General features: G+C 41.0%; 1 protein-coding gene across 1 annotated transcript in view; it reads left to right on the top strand.

Annotated features, from left to right (window-relative positions):
- Window positions 1-27,487, top strand: part of STX8 (syntaxin 8) — a 343,238-nt gene that overhangs the window by 36,696 nt on the left and 279,055 nt on the right. The window contains exons 3-4 of the mRNA XM_056114921.1: window positions 6,744-6,838; window positions 16,483-16,593. Coding sequence (XP_055970896.1) covers window positions 6,744-6,838; window positions 16,483-16,593 — 206 coding nt within the window. The remainder of the gene's footprint in view (window positions 1-6,743; window positions 6,839-16,482; window positions 16,594-27,487) is intronic.

Genomic DNA, 27,487 nt, shown 5'->3' with positions numbered 1-27,487 from the left:
TAAAAATACCTAATCATATAAATTTCTGATTTTCTTAGAGTTTTTGCTATTTTTAAATTAAAAATGATTAAATTTATTTTAACTTTTTAATTGAATATCCATGAGATAGACCATTACAAAGATATTCATGATTGGGTTTCAGTCATACAATGATCCAACACTTATCCCTCCACCAGTGTATATTTCCCACCACTTCCCATTTCCCTCCCACCATCCCCCAATCTCCCCTCCCCACTGGAACTTGCCTTTATGGCAGGTACTTTTCTTCTTTCTCTCTCTCCCTTTGTGCATTATGGTTTGCATTACAAGGTACTTAGAGGTCATTGTGTTTTTTAGGGTGTTCAGTATTTTTATCAGGAAGGAAAGACTGAAGTAGCTTTTATTAACTGGGTGGCTTTGGAGTATGGACGGGACTGCCAAAGCTTCCGAAAGTATAGGGAGGTGGGGGAGGTAGCACGTCCCATCGTGAGTCTGAAAAAGCCTGGAGATTTCATTAACAAAACTCACATACCCCAACTTTCAGCAGATTATATCTCAGGGAGGTCCATTCTGAGACGTTGAAGTCTAGGTCAGGACATGGCAGCAATTTTGGATTGTGGAAGCAAGTGGCTGCTGGTGGCTCTGCTTGGGTTGGCACCAGACTGACCCACTCCCCCCCCTTTTTATCCTCCCCAAATTTGATTTAAACCGATCTCTTCAGCCTTGCGCTGAAATTAACTGTGGCTTTTGATCTCTTTTGAGATTTATTTATGGGTCTATGAAACAAGGTCGATAAATAATCTGATATATCTGAGCTAGAGGCATGGATCCTACATACCTAACTTTTGACCATTTAATTTCTTGGGAAACTTGGTCCTGAGTTGTGAGAGTCTGGCCAGAGGCACAGTGACAATTTTGGGATATTAGGAAGCCTGAAGGCACCATCAGGCTGCTGATGCAGGTACAGAGTGACCTGGCAGTACTGCACTCCCAAAATGATTTAATTTATATTGAATCACCATGAATTGCAAAGTTACAAATATATTTATGATTGAGTTTTAGGCATACAATATTCCGATACTATTCTCTTCACCATTGTCCCGAGTTTTCCTCCTGCCACCCCAGCCTACCTCTGTGGCAGACATAATTGTCCTACTGTTGTTGTCCCTATCTTATTACATCCACTTCCACCCCAGTGGCAAGCTTTGTACTGAACACTGGTTCTCTTGCTCTTCATTTCTGTTGCCTTTAGACAGTTTATATTCCCTTAGGAAGCTTCTTTATATCCCACACGTGAGAGAGATCATTCTGAGTCTGTTACTCTACCTCTTACTTGACTCAAGATGATACTCTCCAGACCCATCCATATAGCAGCAAATTAGCACAGCGGGTAGGGCGTTCGCCTTACAAGCGGCCAACATGGCCGACCCGAGTTCGATTCCTCCGCCCCTCTCGGAGAGCCCGGCAAGCTACCGAGAGTATTTGATATGCCAGACACAGTAACAACAAAGTCTCCAATGGAGACGTTACTGGGCCCGCTCGAGCAAATCGACGATCAACGGGAGGGCCTTTACCTTTACCTTTACCATCTTTTCTTATGGCTGAGTAGTGTTCATTGTATATATATGTACCATAGCTTATTTGTTCACTCATCTATTCTTGGACATTTGGGTTGTTTCCATATTTTGACTATTGCGAATAGTGCTGCAGTAAATGTAGTAGTGCAGATGTCTTTTCTGCATCATGCTTCTGGGACTCTTGGGGTATATTCCCAGGGGTGGAATTGCTAGGTCCCAAGGACTTTCAATTCCTAGTTTTTTGAGGAATGTTCATATTGTCTTCCAAAAAGGCTAAGCAGTTACATTCCTACCAACAGTGAATGAGACTCCTTTCTTCCTTATATCCACACAAACACTGGTTGTTATTATTATTATTATTTTTTTGCTTCTTGGGTCACACTCGGCAATGCACAGGGGTTACTCCTGGTGGTACTCAGGGGACCATATGGGTTGCTGGGAATCAAACCCAGGTCGGCCACGTGCAAGGCAAACACCCTGCCCGCTGTGCTATCACTACAGCCCACTATTCTTTTTGATGAGCGCCATCTCTCTGGTTGTGAGTCTTCTCATTTTTGTTATTTGCCTTTTTCCCTGATGAAAAGCAAATAACAAAATGAGAGAGAGCATTTTTTTTCATTTTTTTATAATTTTATTTATTGAATCACCATGAGAGCAGTTACAAAGCTATTGGGTTTAAGTCTCGGTCATACAATGAAACACCCATACCTTCACCAGTGCCCACCTTCCACCACCAAAAACCCCAGTACACCCCCATCCCACACCCTCCCCCTACCTGTGGGGCAGATGATTTCCACATTACTGAGAGAGAGCATTTTTAATGTCTTTTGGTCATTTGGAATTCTTTTTTTTTCTTTCTTTTTTTTTTTAATAGTGAGACATCATGAGGTACAGTTGCAGACTTACACATTTTTGTGCTTGGGTTTCAATTATGCGATGATCAAATACCCATTTGGAATTCTTTTTTGAGGACATTTCTGTTCATCTCTTCTCCCCATTTTTAAATAGGGTTTTATGTTTTTTTCTTGACAGTTCTACCAAGAATATTTTTATTAACCCTTTATCGAATGAGTAGTGATCAGATAGTTTCTCCCAATCAGTGAGTTGAAAGACCTATACAAAAAAACCCGTACAAAATTTGCTCGAGCGGGCCCAGTAACGTCTCCATTGGAGACTTTGTTGTTACTGTGTTTGGCATATCGAATACTCTCGGTAGCTTGCCGGGCTGTCCGAGAGGGGCGGAGGAATCGAACTCGGGTCGGCCATGTTGGCCGCTTGTAAGGCGAACGCCCTACCGCTGTGCTATCGCTCCAGCCCGTACAAAATACTACTTTAAAAAACAAGAGAGGGCTCAAGAAAATGATAACACATCCCCTGCTCACGGATTGGGAGAATTAGCGTTGTCAAAATGGCAATAGTCCCCAAAGTATTATTCAGATTCAGTGCAGTCCCTATAAGGATATTTTTCAAAGAAGTTAATCAAACACTCCTGAAATTTATTAAAAAAATATATCCTTCCACAACCCCTGCGTAGTCTAATTGACGTTTCATGTGATGATAGGGTGGTGTTGAAGTCTCCAACTATTTATTTTTTGCCTTGCACGCGGCCGACCCAAGTTCGATTCCCAGCATCCCATATGGTCCCCTGAGCACTGCCAGGAGTAATTCCTGAGTGCAAGAGCCAGGAGTAACCTCTGTGTACTTCCAGGTGTTACCCAAAAAAAGCAAAAAATATATATATGATTAAATACCTTAGTTTAAAGTTTTCACAAGGCAGTTTTATTTTTCATTTGTTTTTGTTTTGGAGATATACCTGGTGATGCTCTGGGATTATTCCTGGTTCTACGATTGGGAATTATTCCTGGCCATGCTTGGGGGACTCCATGGGAGGCCGGATCAAAACTGGATATGCTGCATGCAGTGCAAGCATCTTACCCACTGTGCTAGGCTAGACCTTAATACCCCTGCCCTAATGTAGTCGTCTTGGGCATTTAATGTTCCAACACCAATCCACCACCAGTGTGACCTCTCCACCAATGTCCCCAGTTTCCTGCCTACCCCCCAAACCTGCTAAGGTTCAAAATAATTTAGTTTGTGTTGCATGTTATATTGAAATGGTAAGTGGAATTATCAAAAAGTAGTTTAGTAAAAGAAAATTTGTGAATATCTCGCAATGGGATTATTAAAATCATTGTCTCAGGATTTACTGAGCTGTTTATTGCTGGATGAGCCTTCTGTATTAATGTTTTTACTTTTTGAGCTTCATTGGCATCTATGATACTTTACCATCTAAGTTGCTGTGCTCCTACTGGACTTTCAGTATTTTTTAATTTGGAGACGTTGTGCTGTTCACATATGTGGCTGCTTGTGCTTCAAGAACTTGAGGATCTGTTTACCTGGGAGTTTTGTTGGTTTGTCATCTCTTCAGCGATTAGTCATGAAGCGGTGAATGAATGGTGTCAGTTGTGGGGTATGGGTTGGCTGCCACGACTTCATCAGGGCAGGAACTTGGCCCGATCCCCTCCCGAGGGTTCCCAGAGTTTTCAATCCAAAGATCACTGTACCTGTGAGTTTTGTTGCTTGGCTTGCATCTCTTTTGAAGTTAGTAGTGAAACTGTGAAGGTGGACCTTTTACATTGAAGCTGACATAGAATGTGGATGTCTCTAACCGTTACTATGTCGATATCAGTGTCCTCAGCTGGATTAACATTTAAGTGTTTTACTGGTCCTCCATTAGTTGCATATATGTTTAGGAGTGTGAGTTATTCCTGATGGACATATCTCTTGATCATTAAAAAATGACCCTATCCATCCCATATAACTTTTTAAATCCTGAAGTCAATGTTGTCTGATGCCATATGGCTATTCCGGCCTTTTTGTGCCATTGTTTGTTTGAAATACTGTCTTCTGACTTTTGACTTTGAGTCTTTGCCCTTTTCAAATGTGTTTCTTATTTTTTTGTAGGCAGCAGAAGTTTGGATTCAGTTTTTTAAAACATTCTGCTATTCTGTGTTTCTTAATTAGTGCATTTATGCTGTTGACATTTAATGAGATTATTATCATGAAATTTTGTGTCATTTTTCTGTAGAATTTTGACATATTTGTGGGACTGTTTTTTTCTTAAAGTAGCTCCATTAGTTCTTGTAAAGCTAATTTTAATATATGAATTTCCTGAGTTGTTGTTTATTGATGAAGTTGTGTATTTTTTCTTTAAATCTGAGAGTCTGGGTTGGTACAGTATTCTAGATGAGGTGTTCATTGAATTTTTTTTAAAAATCAAACTATATACCACCATTGTCTTCATTCCCAGATCATTTCGTTTGGCAGATCTGCTATAATTACTGATGCTTCTTTGTAATATACTTCTTTGATCTTGATGCCTTCAGTAATCTATCTCAGTGGTTTTTGTCATTCAGGCTATGATGTGTTGGCATGTTCTTATTTGGATCTCTTTTAGCTGGTACCCTTTGGGTCTTGGATCTGGGTGCATGCACTCTTCAGCACTGGGAACTTTTCAGCAATGATGTCATTGACTGATTTTTCTTCATTGGGATTGTCTTCCTGACCCTCTAGGACCCCTATGTTCCGCTTGAATTCATTCTACAGTTCTATAGTTCTCTTATCTGTTGTTCATTTATTATGATTCTTTTTTCATCTTCAGCTGTTGTCCAGAGGTTTCCTGCATCACATCTTGGAGCTCACTGATTTTGTCCTCTTCTGTTCTGCTGCTGAGGCCTTCTTGTGGAGTTTTGCATTTCACCTGCCAAATTCTTTTTTTCTGTCATTTGTGCTTATAGTTTTCTCAGTTCTGCTCTCATATTCTCTTGTATTATATTGGCTGTGTATTACACAGTTTCCTTGGATTTCTTAAATATGTTCAACATTTCCTCTGAAAATTCCTTATCAGAATGATTACATGCTGTTTATTGCTGGTTGAGTCTTCTGGGCTATCATCTTGCTAAGCATGCTGGGGTTCTGTGTTGCTTTCCCATTGTGAGTTTCGCAGTCTGGAGATCTTTTTGTGTGTGTGTTGTTATGTGGTTAGTATATGGTCTCTGTGAGATATAAAGAAATCAAGTATTGCTCAGTCCTGTTAGCAGCCTCATGCTTTGCAGAAGTCCTGACCTGAGGGCAAGGTGGGAAATTCTTAGCGCATCTTTCTAGTCACTAATGAGTGTGGGACCTTCCAGGGCCTCCTGGGTCTGCTCTGTTTCCTAGCCAGCTAGCACGCTTACTTTGCGTGGGACCCTACCAGCAGTTGAGATGGCACGTTCTAAATTTAGCTTCCTAACTACTTCCTAGCTTTGGTTTGAGGGACCTTCTGGGGCCTAATGGGGCCTCCTGGGGCTGAGCTTAAGCCTAGCTGGGCAGCAGGTGCGCTTCACAGGTGTCCTGAAGTGGCAGTGAGATGGCAAGTTCTAAGTGACTTCCTCCTCCTCCTCCTCCTCCTCTTCCTCCTCCTCCTCCTTCTCCCCTCCCCCCCCATATGGGATGCTGGGAATTGAACCTGGGTCGGCCACATGCAAGGCAAATGCCCTACCCACTGTGCTATTGCTCCAGCCCCAGAAATTTATTCTTAATTGCGATTACATTGTTTACAGTATTATTAAAAATGTTTCCAACATCCCAGTGGTCACCAGTGTACTCATCTCCCTTACTGCAAAATGATTAGAAAAAATTGACTAATTCCTACAAAAAAGAATACAGTGTTTTACAGAAACACACATTGCTGTAAAACCTTTCAATGCTTTCAAAGTATACAGCTGTGTTTGGAGGTTGGTCAGCATGACAGTGGATTTAACATCTTATTTTATAAATAGTGAAGGGAACTGGCATTTTCATTTATGAATAAACACTAGGGAAAAATTTCTTGTTTGGCACCAAGGTAGACAAATAGGATTAGAGGGTAGACTTTCATGAGACAGTTTTGATAGAAATAAACATTCAGTTCACTGTAAGTGTTCAGGTCTTCATGGTTTACCACCTAGTCTGGGTTGTAGAATGGGTATAGGCATTTGGTGTGTGAACATTAACACAACAACACTAAAAGTCATTACGAGAAATTAGGCATCTCTTCCAGTCCCTTCTTGTTGAATTATAGTATATAAAATAGCATTTATATGGTATTTTTTATAGAGTCTACACCTTTGAACTAGCATACTTAGGGTTGTATTCTTTTCTTTTCAGCTTACCGTGACAATCAGAGCTTTGTTGCAGAATCTGAAGGAAAAGATCGCCCTTTTGAAGGATTTATTGCTAAGAGCTTTGTCAGCACATCAGATGTATCCATGTAAACATTTCCACCTCTTTACTAGAGTGGGAGGAAAAACTGGCTTTATTTTAAGAAAGGAAAGAATCTGGGCCACCCAGATTTTTCCACAGCTTGAGGAAGACCTGCTTTCCAAGATATTGCCTATGATCTTGATTTCTATTTTAAGTGTTACATGTTTTATAGTGCCGTGCTGGCAAAGCAAGACATACTGAAGGAATTAACTTCTTTGGACATAACCTTTTCATGGCAGGAAGCTAATACTTCCTGTTAGCTATACAGAGCTCTGCACCTGTCTAGACAACTTTGAAGATGATTAGTTCCTGCTTTAATAGGACACTCTCATGATAATTTTGAGCTTAGATTCTAATGGTGTTTCCAGAGATTTAAATGATCAATTTTTTTGGCTGGAGCAATAGCATAGCGGGTAAGGCTTTGCCTTGCACGTGGTCGACCCGGGTTCGATTCCCAGCATCCCATATGGTCCCCTGAGCACCACCAGGGGTAATTCCTGAGCGCAGAGCCAGGAGTTACCCCTGTGCATTGCAGGGTGTGACCCAAAAAGCAAAAAAAAAACTGATCAATTTTTACCCCCAAGAGAATGTACCAGTAGAAATTAAATATAAAAAAGTTTCTTCCTCTCGGAAAGCCTGGCAAACTACCATGAGTTTCTTGCTGCACGGCAAAACCTAGCAAGTTACTTGTGATGTATTCCATATGCCAAAAACAGTAATAACAAGTTTCACAATTTGTTGTGAGACATTACTGGTGCCCGCTCGAGCAAATCAATGAACAACAGGAGGACAGTGCTACAGTGCTCCCTATTTGTGCATATTTTGGAATTTTCTTGTTTGGCCTACTGTTATTTTAGAATAATGACACTGCTTAATATGAGGTGTTCTAGGAGATAGAAGATATTTGTTTCCAGTATCTTTTACCTTTATCTCCACTTTCTATTTAAACTTGAAAATACATTTACAAGGATTTTTTTTCTTTTTAAAAGAAATTCATCATCTGAGAAAACTGTTAACCATTAAACATTTTTTTTAAACTTAAAAAAAAAGTTTTTAAACTTAGCTTAATTATAGTTTGAAAACAGAGGTCAAGATGGGGTCTGTTAGGTTAAGAAAGGTCTGTTTAGTCCTAGCTTGCTTGTTCTAGCTTGTTTGAACTTGCTAAGTGATTTTATGCTTTTCCAATAATGAATTAATGTTTCATTTATATTGAATGTTCTGTATGTGTTTGGGTGATTTTGTTACATCTATCTGTAGAGATTTTTATTAGAAGTTATTAATGCAGCTATTTAAGAACTATCTATATAATGTTTTCTAACATAAGGCCAGTATTCCCTTTTCAGGGACAAAACACACTTTTATAACATTATAAGCCTATTTAGATTTTCCCTTAAGATTTTCTTAATTCTCCTCTCTTCACACTTATTAAATTGTATATTTGTAGGACTTATATATTTTATGTAAAGTGTTTAACGTATTAGCATAGAATTATTTATACTATGAATTTTAAAAAATTATATACTTATAAAAAGAAAATCATAGTTTTTAAAAAATATTGAAACTTCTATATTATTTTTTATCTAAAATATTGAAGATAAGGTTATACAGTTTAGCAACAAAATATGTGCTTGACTATCTTTTTAGTGCTGACTTCAGCTCTAATAAGGCAAAGGTGACTATTTCCTCTTCAAGATGGATTTGTGATAGAAAGAGCATTTATTGAATTCATAATTCTAATCTTGTTACTTCTACTGGCTAGTTCTGTGACATTCGGTGACAGAGTGAATGATGCTTTGTCTTTAAAAATGGGACTTTATTTTTTCTGTAGTTTATACAAAAGACCCATATGTGTATATGTACACACACATATATACATGTCACTGTCATTGTCCTCCTGTTGTTTATCAATTTGCTCGAGTGGGCCCAGTAATATTGTGAAACTTATTGTTACTGTGTTTGGCATATCAAATACGTCACAGGTAGCTTGCCAGGCTTTGCCGTTCGGGCTAGAGACTCTTGGTAGCATATATATATATATATATATATATATATATATATATATATTATAAACCTCTTCATGTCACTGGGGAGGTTACATGATTTTCCAAGTATTGTTATCAACCACTATGGTTTCAAAATAAAAGTTTAATTTCATCAAACAATTGGGGTCTTCTTTGGAACACAGTTGGGATATTCTGATATATAATTTTTCTCATTGTCTTTTGTGTGGTATCATTTGTTACTGTACAGTTAGTCTATAATATAAAACTTTTATTTTGTCAAAGTCAACATCTTAATATATAGACTTCAAGGAATTTTAGTTTGGCAGGGCTGTTTTATTCTCATTTAAAGGAACCTACACATATGATTATGGTATACTAAAACACATTACTTAAAACACATTTAATATTAGAATATATTGTGCAATAGATATATTAGCAATTATGTATTTGGTAGCTTTCATGAAAGTAAAGAACTTACTCATCTTAAAATGTTTGTGTACTAAACTATTGTTTAGAACTTTAACTTTTTAAATTTATGTCAAGTTGTTAGAGAGCTAATCATTACACAGTAAAAATTACTTTTTCTTATGGACTCTTAGAGTATACCTTTTAAAATTTTTTTTTGTGATCTCAGTGTTTGCTGAGTTAAGTATAAGCAGTTAAAATATACTAATTATTAAATATACATAAGTATTTAAGAATCTGCATAATTCAAAACTTAAACTGGAATATAACTTTAAAAACATTTCACCCTCCATACAATTAAGTTATTTCTTCTGTAATTTCATCTGGTTCTGAGGATAGAATTTATGTAATCCACCTCAGAGATTGGAGGGTGCTCATAAACTTCTGTATTTTGAGGAAGGAGCGACAGCACAGCTAGTAGGGCATTTGCCTTGTAGGCAGCCAGCTTGGCCGAGCCGGGTTCGATTCCTCTGCCGCTCTCGAAGTGCCTGGCAAGCTACTGAGAGTGTCTCGCCTGCACGGCAAAGCCTGGCAAGCTACCCGTGATGTATTCAATGTGCCAAACACAGTAACCAGAAGTCTCACGAAGGAGACGTTACTGGGCCTGCTCGAGCAAATTGATGAACAATGGGAGGACAGTGTGAATACTGAACAGTGTGAAATTTTTTTCATTGTTTAAATAGGGCTGGAGCGATAGCACAGCGGTAGGGCGTTTGCCTTGCACGCAGCCAACATGGATGACCCGAGTTCGATTACTCCGCCCCTCTCGGAGAGCCTGGCAAGCTGCCGAGAGTATCTCGCCCCCATGGCAGAGCCTGGCAAGCTACCCGTGACATATTCAATATGCCAAACACAGTAACAACAAGTCTCACGAAGGAGACGTTACTGGGCCCGCTCGAGCAAATCGATGAACAACGGGAGGACCGTGATGTTTAAAAGGTTATTTCATTGTTTAAAAAGACCTTGTTTAAATTCTATTTCCCACCTCTCTTTCCCTTTCTCTTCCCAAATACTTTTAATTATTCAGATTTAAAATATATAGGATGGCAATTTACCAATTTCAGGAACTTTAAATTATTGCTTTCCTTCTTTACAAAAAACATACTTGAGATTGGGTCGGATTTTGTACACTGTCACTGATGCAGTTGGAGAGAAATTCTAGCATTCATGCAGTGGAATTACATCAAAAAAAAAAAAAGAATCTCTGTGAACTTAGGACTTCACAGTTGGGAAAGGAAAGAACTAGTATTCAAATGATTCAAAGCTGATTATTTAAAAGCTGAATTATACTTTTTAAAAAAAAATTATACTTTATTTCTTTTCAATTTTGGTTTTGGCTCACACATGGCGGTAGCACCGTAGCACTATAGAACTGTCCACCCGTTGTTTAGCTTGCTCCAGCGGGCCCAGTAACGTCTCCATTGTGAGACTTGTTACTGTGTTTGGCATATCGAATACATCTTGGGTAGCTAGCCAGGCTTTGCCATGAGGGCGAGATACTCTGGGTAGCTTGCCCAGCTCAAAAAGAAAAAAAAAAAAAGTATAACATCTAGGCCAGAGAAAGAGCACAGCGAGGAAGACACCTGCCTTGCAGGTGGCGACCAGGATTCCATTCCCAGCACCCCACGGCTCCCCCGAGCCAGCCAGCAGCGATTCCTGAGCACATAGGCAGGAGTAACCCCTGAGTACTGCTGGGTGTGACCCCAAAACCAGCCCCCAAATGGCTAACAGCTGCATGACACCTGCCTCTAACAATCTTCGCTGGACGATTGTGGGGTCACGGTCCCAGGCATCTCGACTCAGCGTCTTCTCGTGGGGGCTCTGCTGAAGCTCCTCCCCCACCCGACCCCTATTCTGATCACACCTGCACCTCTTCGGGCCTGGGACCTCCCACCTTGTTCATCCTACAAGGTTTTCAGGCACCTTGTTGGACCCCTGACCAGAGAGAATGCTGGCCAGACATCAGCTTGTGTCAGAAAGTGGAAAGTTTGGGGTCACAGCGATAGCACAGCGGGTAGGGCGTTTGCATCGACCTGGGTTTGATTCCCAGCATCCCACATGGTCCCCCGAGCACCACCAGGAGTGATTCCTGAGTGCAGAGCCAGGAAGAACCCCTGTGCATCCCTGGGTGTGACCCCAAAAGCAAAAAAAAAAGTTGAAAGTCTGTCGTGGGGTGGGGGAGGCTGGCTGGACTCAAGGCTGCTGGACAGGACCCGGGGCTAGACTGACCATCGGCTTGGAAACTTGGTGAGTGCAGCGAGGGTGACTGCGGCTGAGACAGAACCCCGTAAGCCAGGTGGAAGAGCGCATGAGCAGAGGAGTGCTGAGCTGAGGCCAGGCGAGCAGGGGTGCGCGGGGCGGGGAGTGGGAGGATGAGCGGGGACTGCAGGGCCATGACCATAGGTGACTCCCCAGGACACGCGCCCAGGAAAGATGGTGCGTTTAGGAGCAAGGCTGCCGGCAGCCGACTCCTTCCAGAGTGCGTGCCCCAGCCACAACTCTGAGGACCCCATTGAAAACACGTGGCGGTGCTCAGGGCCTATTTCTGACTCTGCTCAGGAATCACCTATGGTGGGGTTTGGGAGACCAGATGCTATGCCATGTCTTGAACCTGATTGTACCTGCGTTGACCATGTGCAAACAAATACCCTATCCACTCCAGTCCCTAAATTCTAGTTTAGTAGAAATAATACTGACATATCTGCTGACATGTCTTTTACTAGAATTTTCTACTATTAATAATTTGCATGCTGGTGAGTGCAGAAACACTTGCTGCTTATAATGTGTATCTTCCCAAATCTGATCATCATAAATCTTAAATAGTGTTTACAGCAATTATGAGTTATTCTTTATGATCTATATGATTCTTTGACAAATTTTTGTCCATAAATTTTTAATAAAGTGACTTTTAATTCTCCTTTTTAAGTATAATTAATGTTAGATGATTAAAAAACCTTTTAGTTATGCCTCCTAGACAGTGATTAGGAAGTCCAGAACACCCATTCGTCAGGGTTTACTTCTGGCTCTGCGCTCAGAGATCATTCCTGGCAGGCTCGGGGGGCCATATGTAATGCCAGGGATTAAACCAATGTTAGCTGTGTGCAAGGCAAGTGCCCTGCCCTACCTATATGCTGCCCTACCTGTTTCTGCCCAAAACACTTTTTTAAAAAAATGCAAATATTTGATTTGCATATGATTTAGGGGCTGGGAGATAATGCAGTGGACAGTACCATTTGCATTGATCAGGGAGCTAATATTTGGTCCTTTTTAATGCAGAAGAAACACTTTGGTGTACTATTTTTCAGTTACACTGGTTACTTTATGGTTTTCAGGATGGGATACTTAGTGACTGTAGTCAAGTTGTAAATGAAAAAGCAATGGTAGGGAAGCCTGGCAGTCTGACATGTTGAGAACATTTATTTACTATTTTTAAAATAAAGGTACTAACATTGGTTGTGGCAAATTTTGGTTTTACTGACACTGGGGAAATTTAATGGATTTTTAACTCTTTTATTAGATTTCTCTAGCTAGCAAAACTAGCAAAAACATTTTAGATTCACCAGGCCATGTATCTTTCATTCAGGAAATGGTGATGCTACTGCTCAATTCTGCCAGTTTCTCTATTTGTTTTTTATTTTTCATTTATTTTTTTAAATTTAATTTTATTTTTATAAAGTTGTTCACAACAATTTATTACATTCAATATTCAAACGCCAATCCCATCACCATTGCCCCTTCCCACCACCATAAGAGGAAAGTGTGTAAAGATTGTTGTATTTCATCCTGGAGCCATGAAGCCCTTGTATAAGAGATTACAAACATGTATGTTAAACCCAAAGAAATGTGTGCTACTTTTGGTACATCAGTGGGGTAGAGCATAAGAGGTTGCGTGCTCCAGGAATTCTGAAATTTAAAATTATAGAACAGATTCGCTTGTGGGTAAGGCCTATGTCACTTTCTTCCGTGAACTTTATTTCAGAGTCTCTGGATCTAGGCCATTTATGAGATTATATGGTGCTGGGAGCAGTTTGTGGGTGTGGCTGCCAAGCTACTGGAAAACTTGGAAGCTTGGGGGAGGAGGCCCAGTCCTGCTCTGTGTGAGCTTGGAGATCTCACTCACGGGTCCCACATACTTGTGTTTTTCTGCAGGTTCCCTAGTGGGTGAGGCTCGTTAGAGTTTGTGGAGAGCGGTCTTGAGCATGACTGCAATTGAGTTCTGGAGATTTTCAGCTGCCAGGGTTCTGCTGGGGCAGGGAGAAACTCAACCCCCCCCCCCCTCCCCGCTTCGAGTTGCCCTAGCGAAGACAGTGTGGTTCAGGATCAGGACATTCTCTATTTGTTTTTTAGTCTTATGTATAAAGTTTATTCCGTCTTTTTTTAAAAATTTATTTATTTATTGAATCACTGTGGGAAAAGTTACAAAGCTTTCAGGTTTAAATCTCGGTCATGCAATCATCAAACACATTTCCCTTCACCAGTACTTATTTTTCACTACCAAGAACCCCAATATACGCCCCCTCCCAACCCTCCCAATGCCTGTGAGGCAGACGAATTCTAGTTAACACTCTATCTACTTTGATTAATCAGACCTGCTGAAAAGGCATTGTGAAATAATTTGTTTTCTACAGCTGTTACAAAAGGCAAATGATTTTGGATTTCTGATATTTTACTTATTAAGCCTGGAAGTATTTCTGCCGAGAGTCAGATAATTATAAGATTGGTCTCTGTGGCTCTAGAGCCATTGCCGTGCCAGAGAGCCACTCGTCAGGGGGCAACTTGTGACCTCGGTAGGGCGTAAAGAACGAGCCGGGAATGCTCCCCCTTCCCATGAGGTTTCAGTCACTCCGTCACGACTGGCTCATACCTGGCTTTCCAAAAAGCTCTGAGGCGGCCGCCATCTTGCTCTCCAGAGGGAAAAAGGCAGAAGGGAGCAACACCCTTTCCCTTCCAGGCAGGCATGGTGGCGTGGATTAACACATAGTCCATTCACTTTTCTGCTGCAAGCTGCTGGGCTCTGCATTAAGTCCTTGTGCTTCTGAAGCCACAGCCATGCCCTATTCCCTGTCTTTTAAAAGTATTTATAAATCCCAACAGTAATATCATTAATATTTTGCTAGAAGTAGGTCATTGTGACCAGGAATACTTTGAATCATCTGGAGTTCAGCTTTAATAAAACAAATCATTGAATAAAAAAGGTAAAAGGTAAGGCCCATGAATACAGGCAGACTAATTTGGCCGCCTCCCCCCTTCCCCGCCACCGCCCGCACTTTTTTTTTAAAGTTTTCTGTGAGATACATTCCTTCACCAATGTTCATTTCTCCATTTGTTCTCTTTTGGGGGGCAGTGGGTTTTGTACCATATATGGTGATCCTCAGGGTTTACTCCTGGTTCTGTGCTTAGGGATCTATCCTGGTAGTGCTCAGGAAACTATACTTGGTGCTAGGGATCACACCCAGATTGGTCATGTGCAAGGCAAGTGCCCTACCCAGTGTACTATTTCTGTGTCCCTCCATTTTTTCTGTTTATGGTAGAAATCTTTGTTATTTATTTTTTAAAAACAAGTGTGAACTTGTGCATGTACCCACATTCAGCTTGGAAGAGCTAGTTACTGTATTTTACTTCATGAAGATAGTATAGCACTGCACTGTCCTCCCGTTGTTCATCGGTTTGCTCGAGTGGGCCTAGTAACGTCTCTATCATGAGACTTGTTACTGTTTGGCATATTGAATACGTCACGGATAGCTTGCCGGGCTTTGCTGTTTGGGTGAGATACTCTCGGTAGCTTGCTGGGCTCTCCGAGAGGGACGGAGGAATCGAACTTGGGTCGGCCTGGCCGCATGCAAGGCAAACACCCTACCTGCTGTGCTATTGCTCCAGCCCAAGAAGATAGTATATAGAGAAACAAATCAAGGGAATAGACAATATATAATGATGACACACCCTTGGTCTTTTAAAAAATTTAATACTTTTTTTAATTGAATCACCTTGAGATATACAGTTATAAAGCTCTTCATGATTGAGTTTTAGTCATCCAATGTTCCAAAACCCATCTTTTCACCAGTGAACATTTCCTGCCACTCTGGACAAAAACTGAGTGCTGAAAGGAGATAAAGTGATATGCATAATACTCTTTGAGTAACAGTATTATAAACCACATTACCTAAACCCTTGGCTTTGATTTCAGTACTGAGATTACAAAGAAATAATGAGGGTGAGGAAGGGAGAGGAGCAAAGAGGTGGACTAGAAGTGACACAAAGACAGTGCTGGATGATGTTGGGTACTTGGGTAGTACTTGAAGGTACAGTGACTCTGTTCATCAAAATCAAGTTGACACATTATAACTATGTTATCTGATCTACAGTTTGCAAAAAGAAAGCTAGTATGTAACACTTTGAATCTATTCCTAATTTTTATTAAACCTTGACTTATGAATTTATGGATGGGTTAGAAAATGTGTTAGAGTATTAGTGGTGGTGGGGCTATACCATGCAGTGCTCCGGAAACGATGTACCAGCACTTGAACTGGGAACACTGTGTGATTCGTATACAGGTTATGTGGGAGAGTGGTATAACTAACTGTATATCCAAATCACAGACTCAGCAACACTGGAAACATGAGATCCAAATTACAGCCACCAAACTTTAAAATATGCCTGTCAAGGTGGCAGATGGGGGTGGGAGGTGGGTGGGCGGGAACATGAGAAACTGAAGAAAGGAAGTTGACACTGGTGGTGGGATTAGTGCTAGAATATTATATGCCCAACACTGTCAATAACTTGTAAATCAGTTTTTTAATTAAATAAAACAGAGAGGAAAAACAAAACATAAATGAATTGTTTTATTAACAGATAATAATTTCAGTTTTGTTCACTGGAAAAAAACTAAACTTTGCCACCCACCCACTGTCCTACTAGCTGATTTTGTAGTTTTGTGCCCTGCTCCATCTCCCACCCCCACCCCAGCCACTACCTCCCGCCATGTCTCAATTTTCACATGGAACTCTGTTCCCCTTGGAATAGCTTGGGGGATCACAGGAGACCCTATGTGCTTGGTTGAGAAACACAGGATTAGAGTCTGTGAAAATATGTCAAACTAACTTGAAAAATTCACCTAATAATAAAATAGGTAAAATGAGGCAATCCACCTACTATGAACCTTAACAAGTTGTCTGCAGAACACAGCTTGAAGGAGATCGAAGACAGAACCTATTGGATAATCTTGTAACTCGAGAGAGATTACTTCTGGAATCCTTTAAGAATGAGGGTGCAGAGCCAGATCTTATCAGGTATGATGCTTTCATTGTACATAGATCACACGGTGGACAGATACTTTATTTGCAGATTGCAGTTGTTTTCTGATTGGCTTAACTTCTTTTAACAGTAAAATGTAGTCTGTAATAATGACTGATTATAATTTTCCATTAATTTTGTTTCAGTTAATTGGAATTAGATTTAGTAAACTATGTTCAGGGGAATCTCATCTTGGAGAAAATATTTAGAAAAAATATAGATGAAATTAGAAAATACCTTTTGCATTCCTTGCTTAAAACCTTTGCTGTTAGTTCCTTTCTAAAGAAAGTCTTGAAATCCTTTATAGGAGTATTATTTTGATGTTTTGTTGTTGTTATTTTAATTTATTAGCACATTGAATAAAACCTGTCCTAGTATAATAGCAATTTGTGGCTCATGGGTAGAAGAGTGTTGATGTTGGATTCTTTGACACTGAATAATTCATTCTACAAAGTTGACATCTGCTTTCTATTCAACTCTCTTGGCATACCCAGCTATGAGTTCACAAAGTATGGGGCTGCTACCCGTGCTTCCAGAGTAGGAGAGCCTCCTCCCTATCCTCCTCAGGCCTCCCCAACAGAGCGGCAATGAGATGGGAGACTCTTGGATAGATGGTAAAAGTCACCTATTTAGAGTTGCTAGCATACTTATAGAACATCTGAAGGGGGTTGAGGTACAGGACTGCATGTAGGTGTGGTCGATCATTTACAGAGGTAAAAGATTTCGGCAGAGTCAATTCTCTTTGGGAAATTGACTCAAGGAGAAACTGTGTCTCCCAGGGACATGTATATTCTTTTATTTTTCCCTTAAATTGTACATATTAAACAATTAAGTTCACTTCTTATTAATACTGCAGTTATTTGGATAAACACGGTAAGAGATACAGATTCCAAAACTTAGTTCTCTTAGCTCTGAGAGCAAGAAAGGCTTTTACTGTAAGTCCCAGACTAAGTCCTCAGGCCAGGTCAGCTTGTCCTTCTCCATGGGAATCCTGTCTCTTAAGTCATAACAGCTTATATCAAAACCATGCATTTATGATTTCTAGACGATCTCATTTTGATGATGGGGTAGCTTCGCCACTCACTTTGGGTCTATCCCAGGCCCACAGCGGGACCTCCCTTTTGGGATGTTAGAAGTAGAGGTCCTGTCACTGCAGGGTCTAAACAGCAACAAATCTTTCGTCCCTTATGTTGAGCTATTTGGCCTAGTTTTCCAAGTATCACTAGGGGTGTGGCCCCTGGGTCTCCTCAGCACTGCTTGAGAACCCTCCCCCCAAAAAATTAAAAGAGAAAAATATGTGTCTGGGCTATGATTTTGAGGAATTAGTAATCTGGTGCTAAGTCTGGGCAGTAATAACACCGGGAAAACTTCTAAAATAATTCTAACAGATGGTAAGTAAAAAGCTGTATCTAATAATGATATCAAATAGTTTCCTTCTGCTGTGTTTTCTGTGTGTGCACTGTGCTCACCTTTAAAAAAATTTTTAATTTATTTTTGGTTTGGGATCACACCCCTAGTGATATTTAGGACTGTTGTGTTTGTGGGATTCTTCTTGCCTTACAGTAGCCCCGTGAGTTTTTCCTTCAAGATTGGTTTTGAGCCTATTAAATTCCTGAGCTGTTGTTTATCTATAAATTTGTGTATCATTCCTTCACATCTGAATGAGAGTCTAGCTGAGTAGAGGTAGAGTATTTTTGGCAAAGCCTCCATTTCATGAAAATTTTTAAAACTGTATTCCACCATTCTCCTTGGCTCAGGGTTTCTTTCAGTAGATCTGCTGTAAATCTAAGGGATACCCCTTTGTATGTAATTTCTTTCTTTGATCTTGCTGTTCTCAGCATTGTATCTCTATGTATGGCATTCATCGTTCTGATTAGGATATGATTTGGAGTCTTTTTATTTAGGGTCTCTTTTAGCTGGTACCCATCAGACTCTTGAGTCAGGATGCCTGGGTTCTCCAGCTTTGGGAACTTTCCAGCAATGATGTCTTTTTTTTTATTTTTATTTTATTGAATCACTATGAGATAGTTACAGGCTTTCATGTTTGGGATACAATCACACAATGACCAAACACCCATCCCTCCACCAGTGCACATTCCCTACCACCAATATCCCCGGTTATACCCCCCGTTTCCCACCCTCCCCCTGCCTCCATGGCAGACGTGATTCCCCATAATCTCTCTCTACTTTTGGGCATTATGGTTTGCAATACAGACCCTGAGAGGTTATCATGTTTGGTCCTTTATCTACTTTCTGCACACATGTCCCATCCCGAAAGATTCCTCCAGCCATCTTTTTCTTAGTGATCCCTTCTCTATTCCAGCTGCCTTCCCCCCTTTGCTCATGAGGCAGGCTTCCAGCAATCTACCTGTCCCATGTATCTACTATCCTTAGGTATCAGCCTCATGTTATGTTTTATACTCCACAAATGAGTGCAGTCCTTCTATGTGTGTCCCTCTCTTTCTGACTCATTTCACTTAGCATGATACTCTCCATTTCTGTCCATTTATAAGCAAAGTTCTGACTTCATCTCTCCTGACAGCTGCATAGTATTCCATTGTGTAGATGTACCAAAGTTTCTTTAACCAGTCATCTGTTCTAGGGCACTTGGGTTGTTTCCAGATTTTGGTTATTGTGACCAGTGCTTCAGTGAACATATAGGTACAGATGTCATTTCTGCTGTGCTTTTTTGCATCCTTGGGATATATTCCCAGAAGTGGTATTGTGGGATCATATGGAAGCTGAATTTCTAGGCTTTTTAAAAAATAGCTATTTAAATTTTATTTTTTAATTTTTAATTTTTTATTTTTATTAGTGAAACACCATGAGGTACAGTTGTAGACTTACAAATTTTTGTGCTTGGGTTTCAGTTATACAGTGATGGAGTACCCATTCCTGCACTAGTGCCCATTGTCCACCACCACTGATCCCAGTTCCCTCCTATCCCCCACCCCCCATCCTACCCTGCCTCTGTGGCAGGGCATTCCCTTTTGTTCTCTCTCTCCTTTTGGGTGTAGGTTTTGAAGGACTGTCCATATTATTTTCCAGAAAGGCTGGACTAGTGGGCATTCCCACCAACAGTGAAAGAGCGTCCCTTTGTCCCTACATCCACGCCAGCACTGGTTGCTTTTGTTCTTTTGAATGTGTTCCAGTTTCTGTGGTGTGAGATGATATCTCATTGATGCTTTGATTTGCATCTCCCTGATGGCTAGTGATGTGGAGCATTTTTTTTTCATGTGCCTTTTGGCCATTTGTATTTCTTTCTTGAGGAAACTTCTGTTCATTTCTTCTCCCCATTTTTTGACGGGGTTGGAGGTTTTTTTCTTGTACAATTCTACTAGTGTCTTGTATATCCTGGATAATAATCCCTTATCAGATGCGTATTGAGTAAATATTCTTTCCCATTCTGTGAGCTCTTTCTGTATTTTGGTCACTGTTTCTTTTGAGTTGAGTTGCAGAAGCTTCTTAGTTTGATGTAGTCCCATTTGTTTACGTTTGTATCCAATTGCTTGGTCAGTGGTTCATCCTTAGAGATGTTTTTAGCTTCAATGTCGTGGGGAGTTCTGCCTACAATTTCCTCTATGTACCTTATGGATTCATGTTTGATATTGAGGTCTTTAATCCACTTTGATCTGACTTTTGTGCCTGGCATTAGACAGAGGACAGAGTTCAATTTTTTGCAGGTAGCTATCCAGTTTTCCCAGCACCACTTGTTGAAGAGGCTTTCTTTGTTTCACTTCACATTTCTTGCTCCTTTGTGAAAGATTAAGTGGTCATATATTTGGGGGTCTGTGACAGAATATTCAACTCTGTTCCATTGGTCTGCAGGTCTGTTTCTAGCCCAGTACCATGCTGTCTTAATTACTACTGCTTTGTAGTACAGTTTGAAGTTGTGGAGGGTAATGCCACTCATCTTCTTTTTCCCAAGGATTGTTTTAGCTATTCATGCGTATTTATTGTTCTGCATGAATTTCAGGAGTGTTTTGTCTGTTTCTTTGAAAAATGTTATGGATATTCTGATAGGGACCACATTGAATCTGTAGAGTTCTTTGGGGAGTATTGCCATTTTTATTTTTTGTAAATTAAAAAAATATTTTTTTATGTGGGAGTACTGCTATTTATTCAGCCACTGATTAGCTGATTGACTTGTGCATGAACTCCACCTTACTTTTTAAAAATTTTTTATAATTTTATTTATTGAATCACCGTGAGAGCAGTTACAAAGCTTTTGGGTCTAATTCTAGGTCATACAATGAAACACCCGTACCTTCGCCAGTGTCCATTCTCCACCCCCAACAACCCCAGAATAACCCCATCCCACACCCTCCCCCTACCTGTGGGGCAGATGATTTCCACATTACTCTCTCTACATTGATCACATTCAATATTTTGACACCAAACTCACCATTATTATTTGATATTTTATCCCAACACTCAGATCTGCTGAAAAGGCAACAGTAAACAATTTGTTTTCTATTGCTGGTTATGAATAACATATGATGTCGAGTGGCTGCAGTAGTGGCCATGCGATTTTGAAATTTAGAAATTTTAGCACTTAAATCTGGAGGAATTTCTGCCAATACCGCTGGGTTCCGAGATTTGCTCCTGAGTCTCTGGGATCATGGCCGTTAAGCAGCTTGATCAGGAGCTAGAAAGGCTGTTTGTAGGCGATGACTTGGGGTCTCGTTGGGGTGGGAATGACAGGACTGGCTCCACCCCCATCTTGTGTGGCCCCAAATGTCTCTTCATTGCAGGCCCAAACCTGACTGTCCAATGGCCTCTGGAGGATGATGGCCACCGAGCCGCCAGGGGGAAGCAGGCAGAGGGACAACACCCTTTTCCCCCTGGGTTCGCCTGGTGACAGTAACCTACCGTGGGGTCCGAACACATTTCTGCCAAAAGCCGCTGGGTTTTAAGATTTGTTTCTGAGTCTCCGGGATCATGGCCGTTAAGCAGCTTGATCAGGAGCCAGAGAGGCCGTTCGTGGGGAATGACTTGGGGTCTCGTTCAGGTGGGGAGGACAGGACTGGCTCCATCCCTATCCCGTGAGGCACTGTGTGTCTTGTCACTGAGGGCCCAAACCTGACTTTCCAGTGGCCTCTGGAGGATGATGGCCGCTGGGCCACCAGGGGGAACAGGCCAAGGCACGAAACCTATTTCCACCTGGGTTGGCCCAGAACCGGTAACCTACTGCAGGAACTGGACGCATTTCTGCCAAAAGCCGTTGGGTTTTGAGATTTGTTTCTGAGTCTCTGGGATCATGGCCATTAAGCAGTTCAGTCTGAAACCAGAGAGGCCATGCCTCCCAATTATATAGCTGAGCCAGAGGTGGTTTGTGGGCGTGTTTCCCACATACCTCACTTTTGGCCGTTTACTTTCTTGATAAACTTTGCCCCAAGTTTTTGGGGTCTGGCCAAAGGCACAGCAGCAATTTTGGGGTATCTGGAAGTCTGAAGGTGCCATCAGGCTGCTGATGCATTTGCCTCACAAGTGCAGATTGACCTGCTGGTGACACCATACCCCCAAGTATTGCCATTTTGATAATGTTAATCCTCCCTATACATGAGCAGGGGATGTGTCTCCCATTTCCTAGCGTCCTGTTTTATTTATTGAAGTAGTGTTTTGTAATTTTCCTTCTATAGATCCTTCACCTCTTTGGTTAAGCTGATTCTAAAGTACTTGATTTTCTGAGGTACTAGTGTGAATGGGATTGTTTTTTTTAACTTCTATTTCTTCTCTTTCGTTATTTGTATATAAGAAAGCCATGGACTTTTGGGTGTTGATTTTGTAGCCTGCCACTTTACTAAACCTACCTATTGTTTCTAGGAGCTTTTCTGTAGAATCTTTAGGGTTTTCTAAGTGTAGTATTATATCATCTGCAAATAGTGATAGTTTGACCTCTTCCTGTCCTATTTGTATTCCCTTGATACCTTTCTCTTACTTAACTGCAATGACCAGGACTTCCAGTACTATATCGAATAGGAGTGGTGAAAGTGGGCAACCTTGTCTTGTGCCTGATCTTAGATGGAAGACTTTTAGTTTTTCCCCATTGAGAGTGATACTTGCTGTGGGCTTGTGGTAGATGGCTTTGACTATGTTGAGGAATGTTCCTTCGATGCCTATTTTGCTGAGAGTTTTCATCATAAACGGGTGCTTGATCTTGTCAAATGCTTTTTCTGCGTCTATTGATATGATCATATGGTTTTTTTAAAAAATTTATTTATTTGTGTATTGAATCACCGTGAGAACAGTCACAAAGCCTTTCAGTTCAAGTCTCGGTCGGTCATACAATAATCAAACACCCGGCCCTTCACCAGTGCACATTTTTCACCATCAAAAACCCCAGTATACCTCCCTCCCACCCACCTCTCGCCTATGTGGGAGATTTCCACTTTACTCTTTCTCTGTCTAATTGATCACATTCAATATTACAACAAAAGACCCAAAATTGTTATTTGGAAATTTCCCCAATATTCAGACCTGCTACAAAGACATCATTAGAAAATTTGTTTTTTATTGCTGATTATGAAGAGTATATGATGTTGTATGGTCACAGTAGTGGCCACGCAAAATTGGATTTCTGGTATTTTAGTAATAAACCTAGAGGGATTACTGCCAGAAACCTCTGGGTTCCAAGATTGGTATGTGAGCCTCTGGGTTCATGTCCACTCAGAAGCTGGAGGATGTGTTTGAGGGTGGCAACCTGAAGCATTGTCATGGCGGGGCCGATTCTACCCCCCCATCCCATGAAGCCCCACATGCCTCATCAATGCAGTCTCATACCTGGCTGTTCACTAGGCTCTAAAAGATGCAGGCCACCATGTCGCTGCCACAAAGGGGGACAGGCGGAGGGACAGACACCCTTCCTCTCCCAGGGCGGCATAGCACCATAGTTAAATACACAGTCCAGATGTATTTTGGTTGGGCATTATCTTTTGCTCAGATTTTCCCACCACCATTTAAGCCTGATTTTCAGGGACAAATGCTACATCATTTGCTTTCCATTGATCACTTTACATATCAGGAAATGTCGTGTAAGCGGCTGTGTGGTTCAGAAAACAGTCCTGGTACCCACATGCCAGAGCCATGCTTGTAGAAGCTCATGGTCACTGGGATTCCATCTGGAGAAGGTGGGGAGATAGCACCTACCCCATCTGGGACCTCCCGGTGATATTGGCTCAGAATGGGGCCCGGAGAATTCTCCGGGAGCTATGGGGCCCTCCAGCCGTTATTTTCTTCGCTGCTGTGTGCTGTAAGATGGCGCTGGGGGTGGGTTGTGGGCGTGACTTCCAGAATCAGAGGTTGCCTGGAAGCTGGGGCTACCCCATTGCAGTTCGGAAAATAGACCTGGTGCCCGCATGCCAGAGCCATGCTTGTAGAAGCTCATGGTCACCGAGATTCCATCTGGAGAAGGCGAATCATATGGTTTTTATCTTTTCTTTTGTTGATATGATGGATTATGTTGATCGATTTCCGAATATTAAACCATCCTTGCATCCCTGGGGTGAATCCTACTTGGTCATGGTGTATGATCTCTTTGATGAGTCCTTGGATTTTATTTGGTAATAGTTTGTTGAGGATTTTTGTGTCTGTGTTCATCAGGGATATCGGCCTGTAATTCTCTTTCTTTGTGGTGTGTCTGTCTGCTTTTGGTATTGGTGATATTTGCTTCATAGAAACTGTTTGGCAGTGTTTTTGTTATTTCATTTAGCTTAAAGAGGATTGGGAGTAAGTCCTCTTTAAATACTTGGAAGAATTCACTAGTGAATCCATCTGGGCCAGGACTTTTGTGCTTGGGGAGACTTTTTATTACCGTTTCAATTTCCTTGATGGTGATAGGTCTGTTCAGGTATTTCAGGTCTTCTTGGTTCAGCCTTGGAAGGCTATAGGAGTCTAGGAATTTATCCATCTCTTTTTTGTGTTTTTGTGTTCTGTGGCATAAAGCTTCTCAAAGTACTTCCTGAGGATCCTTTTAATTTCTGTAGTTTCTGTTATAATTACCCCTTTTCATTTCTGATTCAGTTTATTAGGGTTTTTCTCTCTCCCTTTCTTTGTGAGTTTTGCTAGAGGCTTATCGATCTTGTTTATTTTCTCGTAGAACCAGCTCTTGGTTTCATTGATCTTTCGAATTGTTTTTTGGGTTTCCATCTCATTAATCTCTGCTCTGAGCTTTATTATTTCCTTTCTCCTACCTGGGTTGGGCTCCTTTTGTTGGTCATTTTCCAAGCTCTTAAGCTGTGAGGTTTGGTTATTTATTTGGGCTCGCTCTTCCTTCCTGAGGAATGCTTGTAGAGCTATAAACTTTCCTCTTAACACAGCTTTTGCTATGTCCCATAAGTTCTGGTAACTCATGTAATTCTTTTCATTTGTTTCCAGGAATCTTTTGATTTCCTCTTTGATTTCCTTTCTAAGCTACTCGTTGTCCAATAATGAGCTGTTTTATTTCCAGGTGTTTGATTTAGTTTTCTGTGTGTGTGTGTGTGTGTGTGTGTGTGTGTGTGTGTGTGTGTGTGTGTGATTTCCTTCTAGTTTCAGCACATTGTGGTCTGAGAAGATTGTTGATACAATCTCTATCTTCTTAATTTTATGGAGGTAAGTCTTGTGGCTCAGCATGTGCTCCATTTTGGAGAATGTTCCATGCACAGTTGAGAAGAACGCGGATTCAGCTTTTTGAGGATGAAGTGTCCTGTATGTATCTACTAAGTCCCTTTCTTCCATTTTTTCCCCTCAGATGAAGTATGTCCTTGCTAAGCTTGAGTCTGGTTGATCTATCAAGAGGTGATATAGCGGTGTTGAAGTCTCCCATTGTATTGTGTTGCTATCGATGTCTTTCTCCAAGTCTATGAGTAGTTGTTTTAAGTACTTTGCTGGTTTTCATTAGGTGCATATACATTTAGTATTGTAAGTTCTTCCTGTTTTACAGATCCCTTGATCAATAAGAAATGACCTTCACTGTCTCTTGTGACCTTCTTTAGTCTGAAATCAATGTGATCTGATACTAGTATGGCTACCCCAGATCTTTTTATGGGAGCTGTTTGCCTGTACGGTATTTTTCCAGCCTTTGACTTTGAGCCTGTGTTTGCTCTTACTATTGAGATGTGTCTCTTGCAGGCAGCAGAATGTTGGGTTCAATTTTCTAATCCATCCTGCCACTCTGTCTTTTAATTAGTGTGTTTAGCCCATTGATGTTGAGAGAGATTATTGTTATGGGGTTTTGTCCCATCTTTCTGTTGAAATTTGGTGTATTTGAGGGGTCTATCTTGTCTTAAAGTAGCCCGTTTAGTTGTTCTTGTAACCATTTTTAAAAAAAAATTTTTATTAGTGAAACACCATGAGGTACAGTTGTAGACTTACAAATTTTTGTGCTTGGGTTTCAATTATACAATGATCGAGTACCCATCCCTTCACCAGTGACCATTCTCCACCACCACGAATCCCAGTATCCCTCCCACCCCGCAACCCCCATTCCACCCTGCCTCTGTAGCAGGGCACTCCCTTTTGTTCTCTCTCTCCTTTAGAATGCTGTGGTTTGCAAAAGAGGAATTGAGTGGCAATCAGCTTCTGTCTATAGTCTACTTTCAGCATGCATCTCCCAGTAACCATGGTTTTGAGTCTGAAATGCCTGAGCTGTTGTTTTTCTGTTAAACTGTGTGTTGTTCCTTCTGTTATGAATGAAAGTACCTCTGGATAAAGTATTTTTGGTGAGGCATTTATTTCATCGAGCTCTTTTTTTAAAAAAAATTTATTAGTGAAACACCATGAGATACCGTTGTAGACTTACAAATTTTTGTGCTTGGGTTTCAGTTATACAATGATCAAGTACCCATCCCTTCACCAGTGCCCATTTTCCACCACCACGGGTCCCAGTATCTCTCCCACCCCCGGTTCCTTCCATTCCACCCTGCCTCTGTGGCAGGGCATTCCCTTTAGTTCTCTCTCTTCTTTTGGGTGTTGTGGTTTGCAAAAGAGGCATTGAGTGGCAATCATGTTTGGTCTATAGTCTACTTTTTTTTTTTTTTTTGTCTTTTGACATCCCGTGGAATCCTGTCAGTAACAGCTTTAGTCCAGCGGTCATCTTTAAATCTCATTACGTGACCAGCCCATCTGATTTTCGACACCTTGGCAAATGAGACAGCGTCCCTGATTCTTGATCGTCGACGGATGTCAGAACTCCGGATTCTTTCTCTCATTTGATATCACTTTGAGATAATTCTTTTTTTTTTCCTTTTTTTATTAGTGAAAAACCATGAGGTACACTTATAGGCTTACAAATTTTGTGCTTGGGTTTCAGTTATACAATGATCAAGTGCCCATCCCTCCACCAGTGCCCGTCATCCATCCCCACGGGTCCCAGCACCCCCCCTCCCCCCGTCCCATCTGCAATTGTTTGTTCATTGCAGCACTCTTTACAATAGCCAGAATCTGGAAAAAACCTGAGTGCCCAAGAACAGATGACTGGTTAAAGAAACTTTGGTACATTTACACAATGGAGTACTATGTAGCTGTTAGAAAAGATGAAGTTATGAAATTTACATACAAGTGGTACTACATGGAAAGTATCATGTTAAGCGAAATGAGTCAGAAAGAGCGGGATAGACACAGAAAGATTGCATTCATCTGGGGAACATAAAGCAACAAAAAGGGAGAGTAACACCCAGGAATGGCTGAGATTAGTACCAGGAATTTTGCTCCATGAATGGAAGGCCAGCCACAGGCTCTAGGTGAAAAGGAAGCTCAGATAGAGAAGAGAGTACCAAATGAAGGCTGTTGTGAGGGCCCTCCCAGGGTGGGAGAAGCATGCTAAAAGTAGTCGATAGACCAAACATGATTGCCACTCAAAGCCTCTCTTGCAAAACACAGTATCTATAGTCTACTTTTAGCATGCTTCTT

Source organism: Sorex fumeus, unplaced genomic scaffold (assembly GCF_029834395.1).
Source record: "Sorex fumeus unplaced genomic scaffold, SorFum_2.1 ptg000028l, whole genome shotgun sequence".
NCBI lineage: Eukaryota > Metazoa > Chordata > Mammalia > Eulipotyphla > Soricidae > Sorex > Sorex fumeus.
This window is presented reverse-complemented; position numbering and strand designations above follow the sequence as displayed.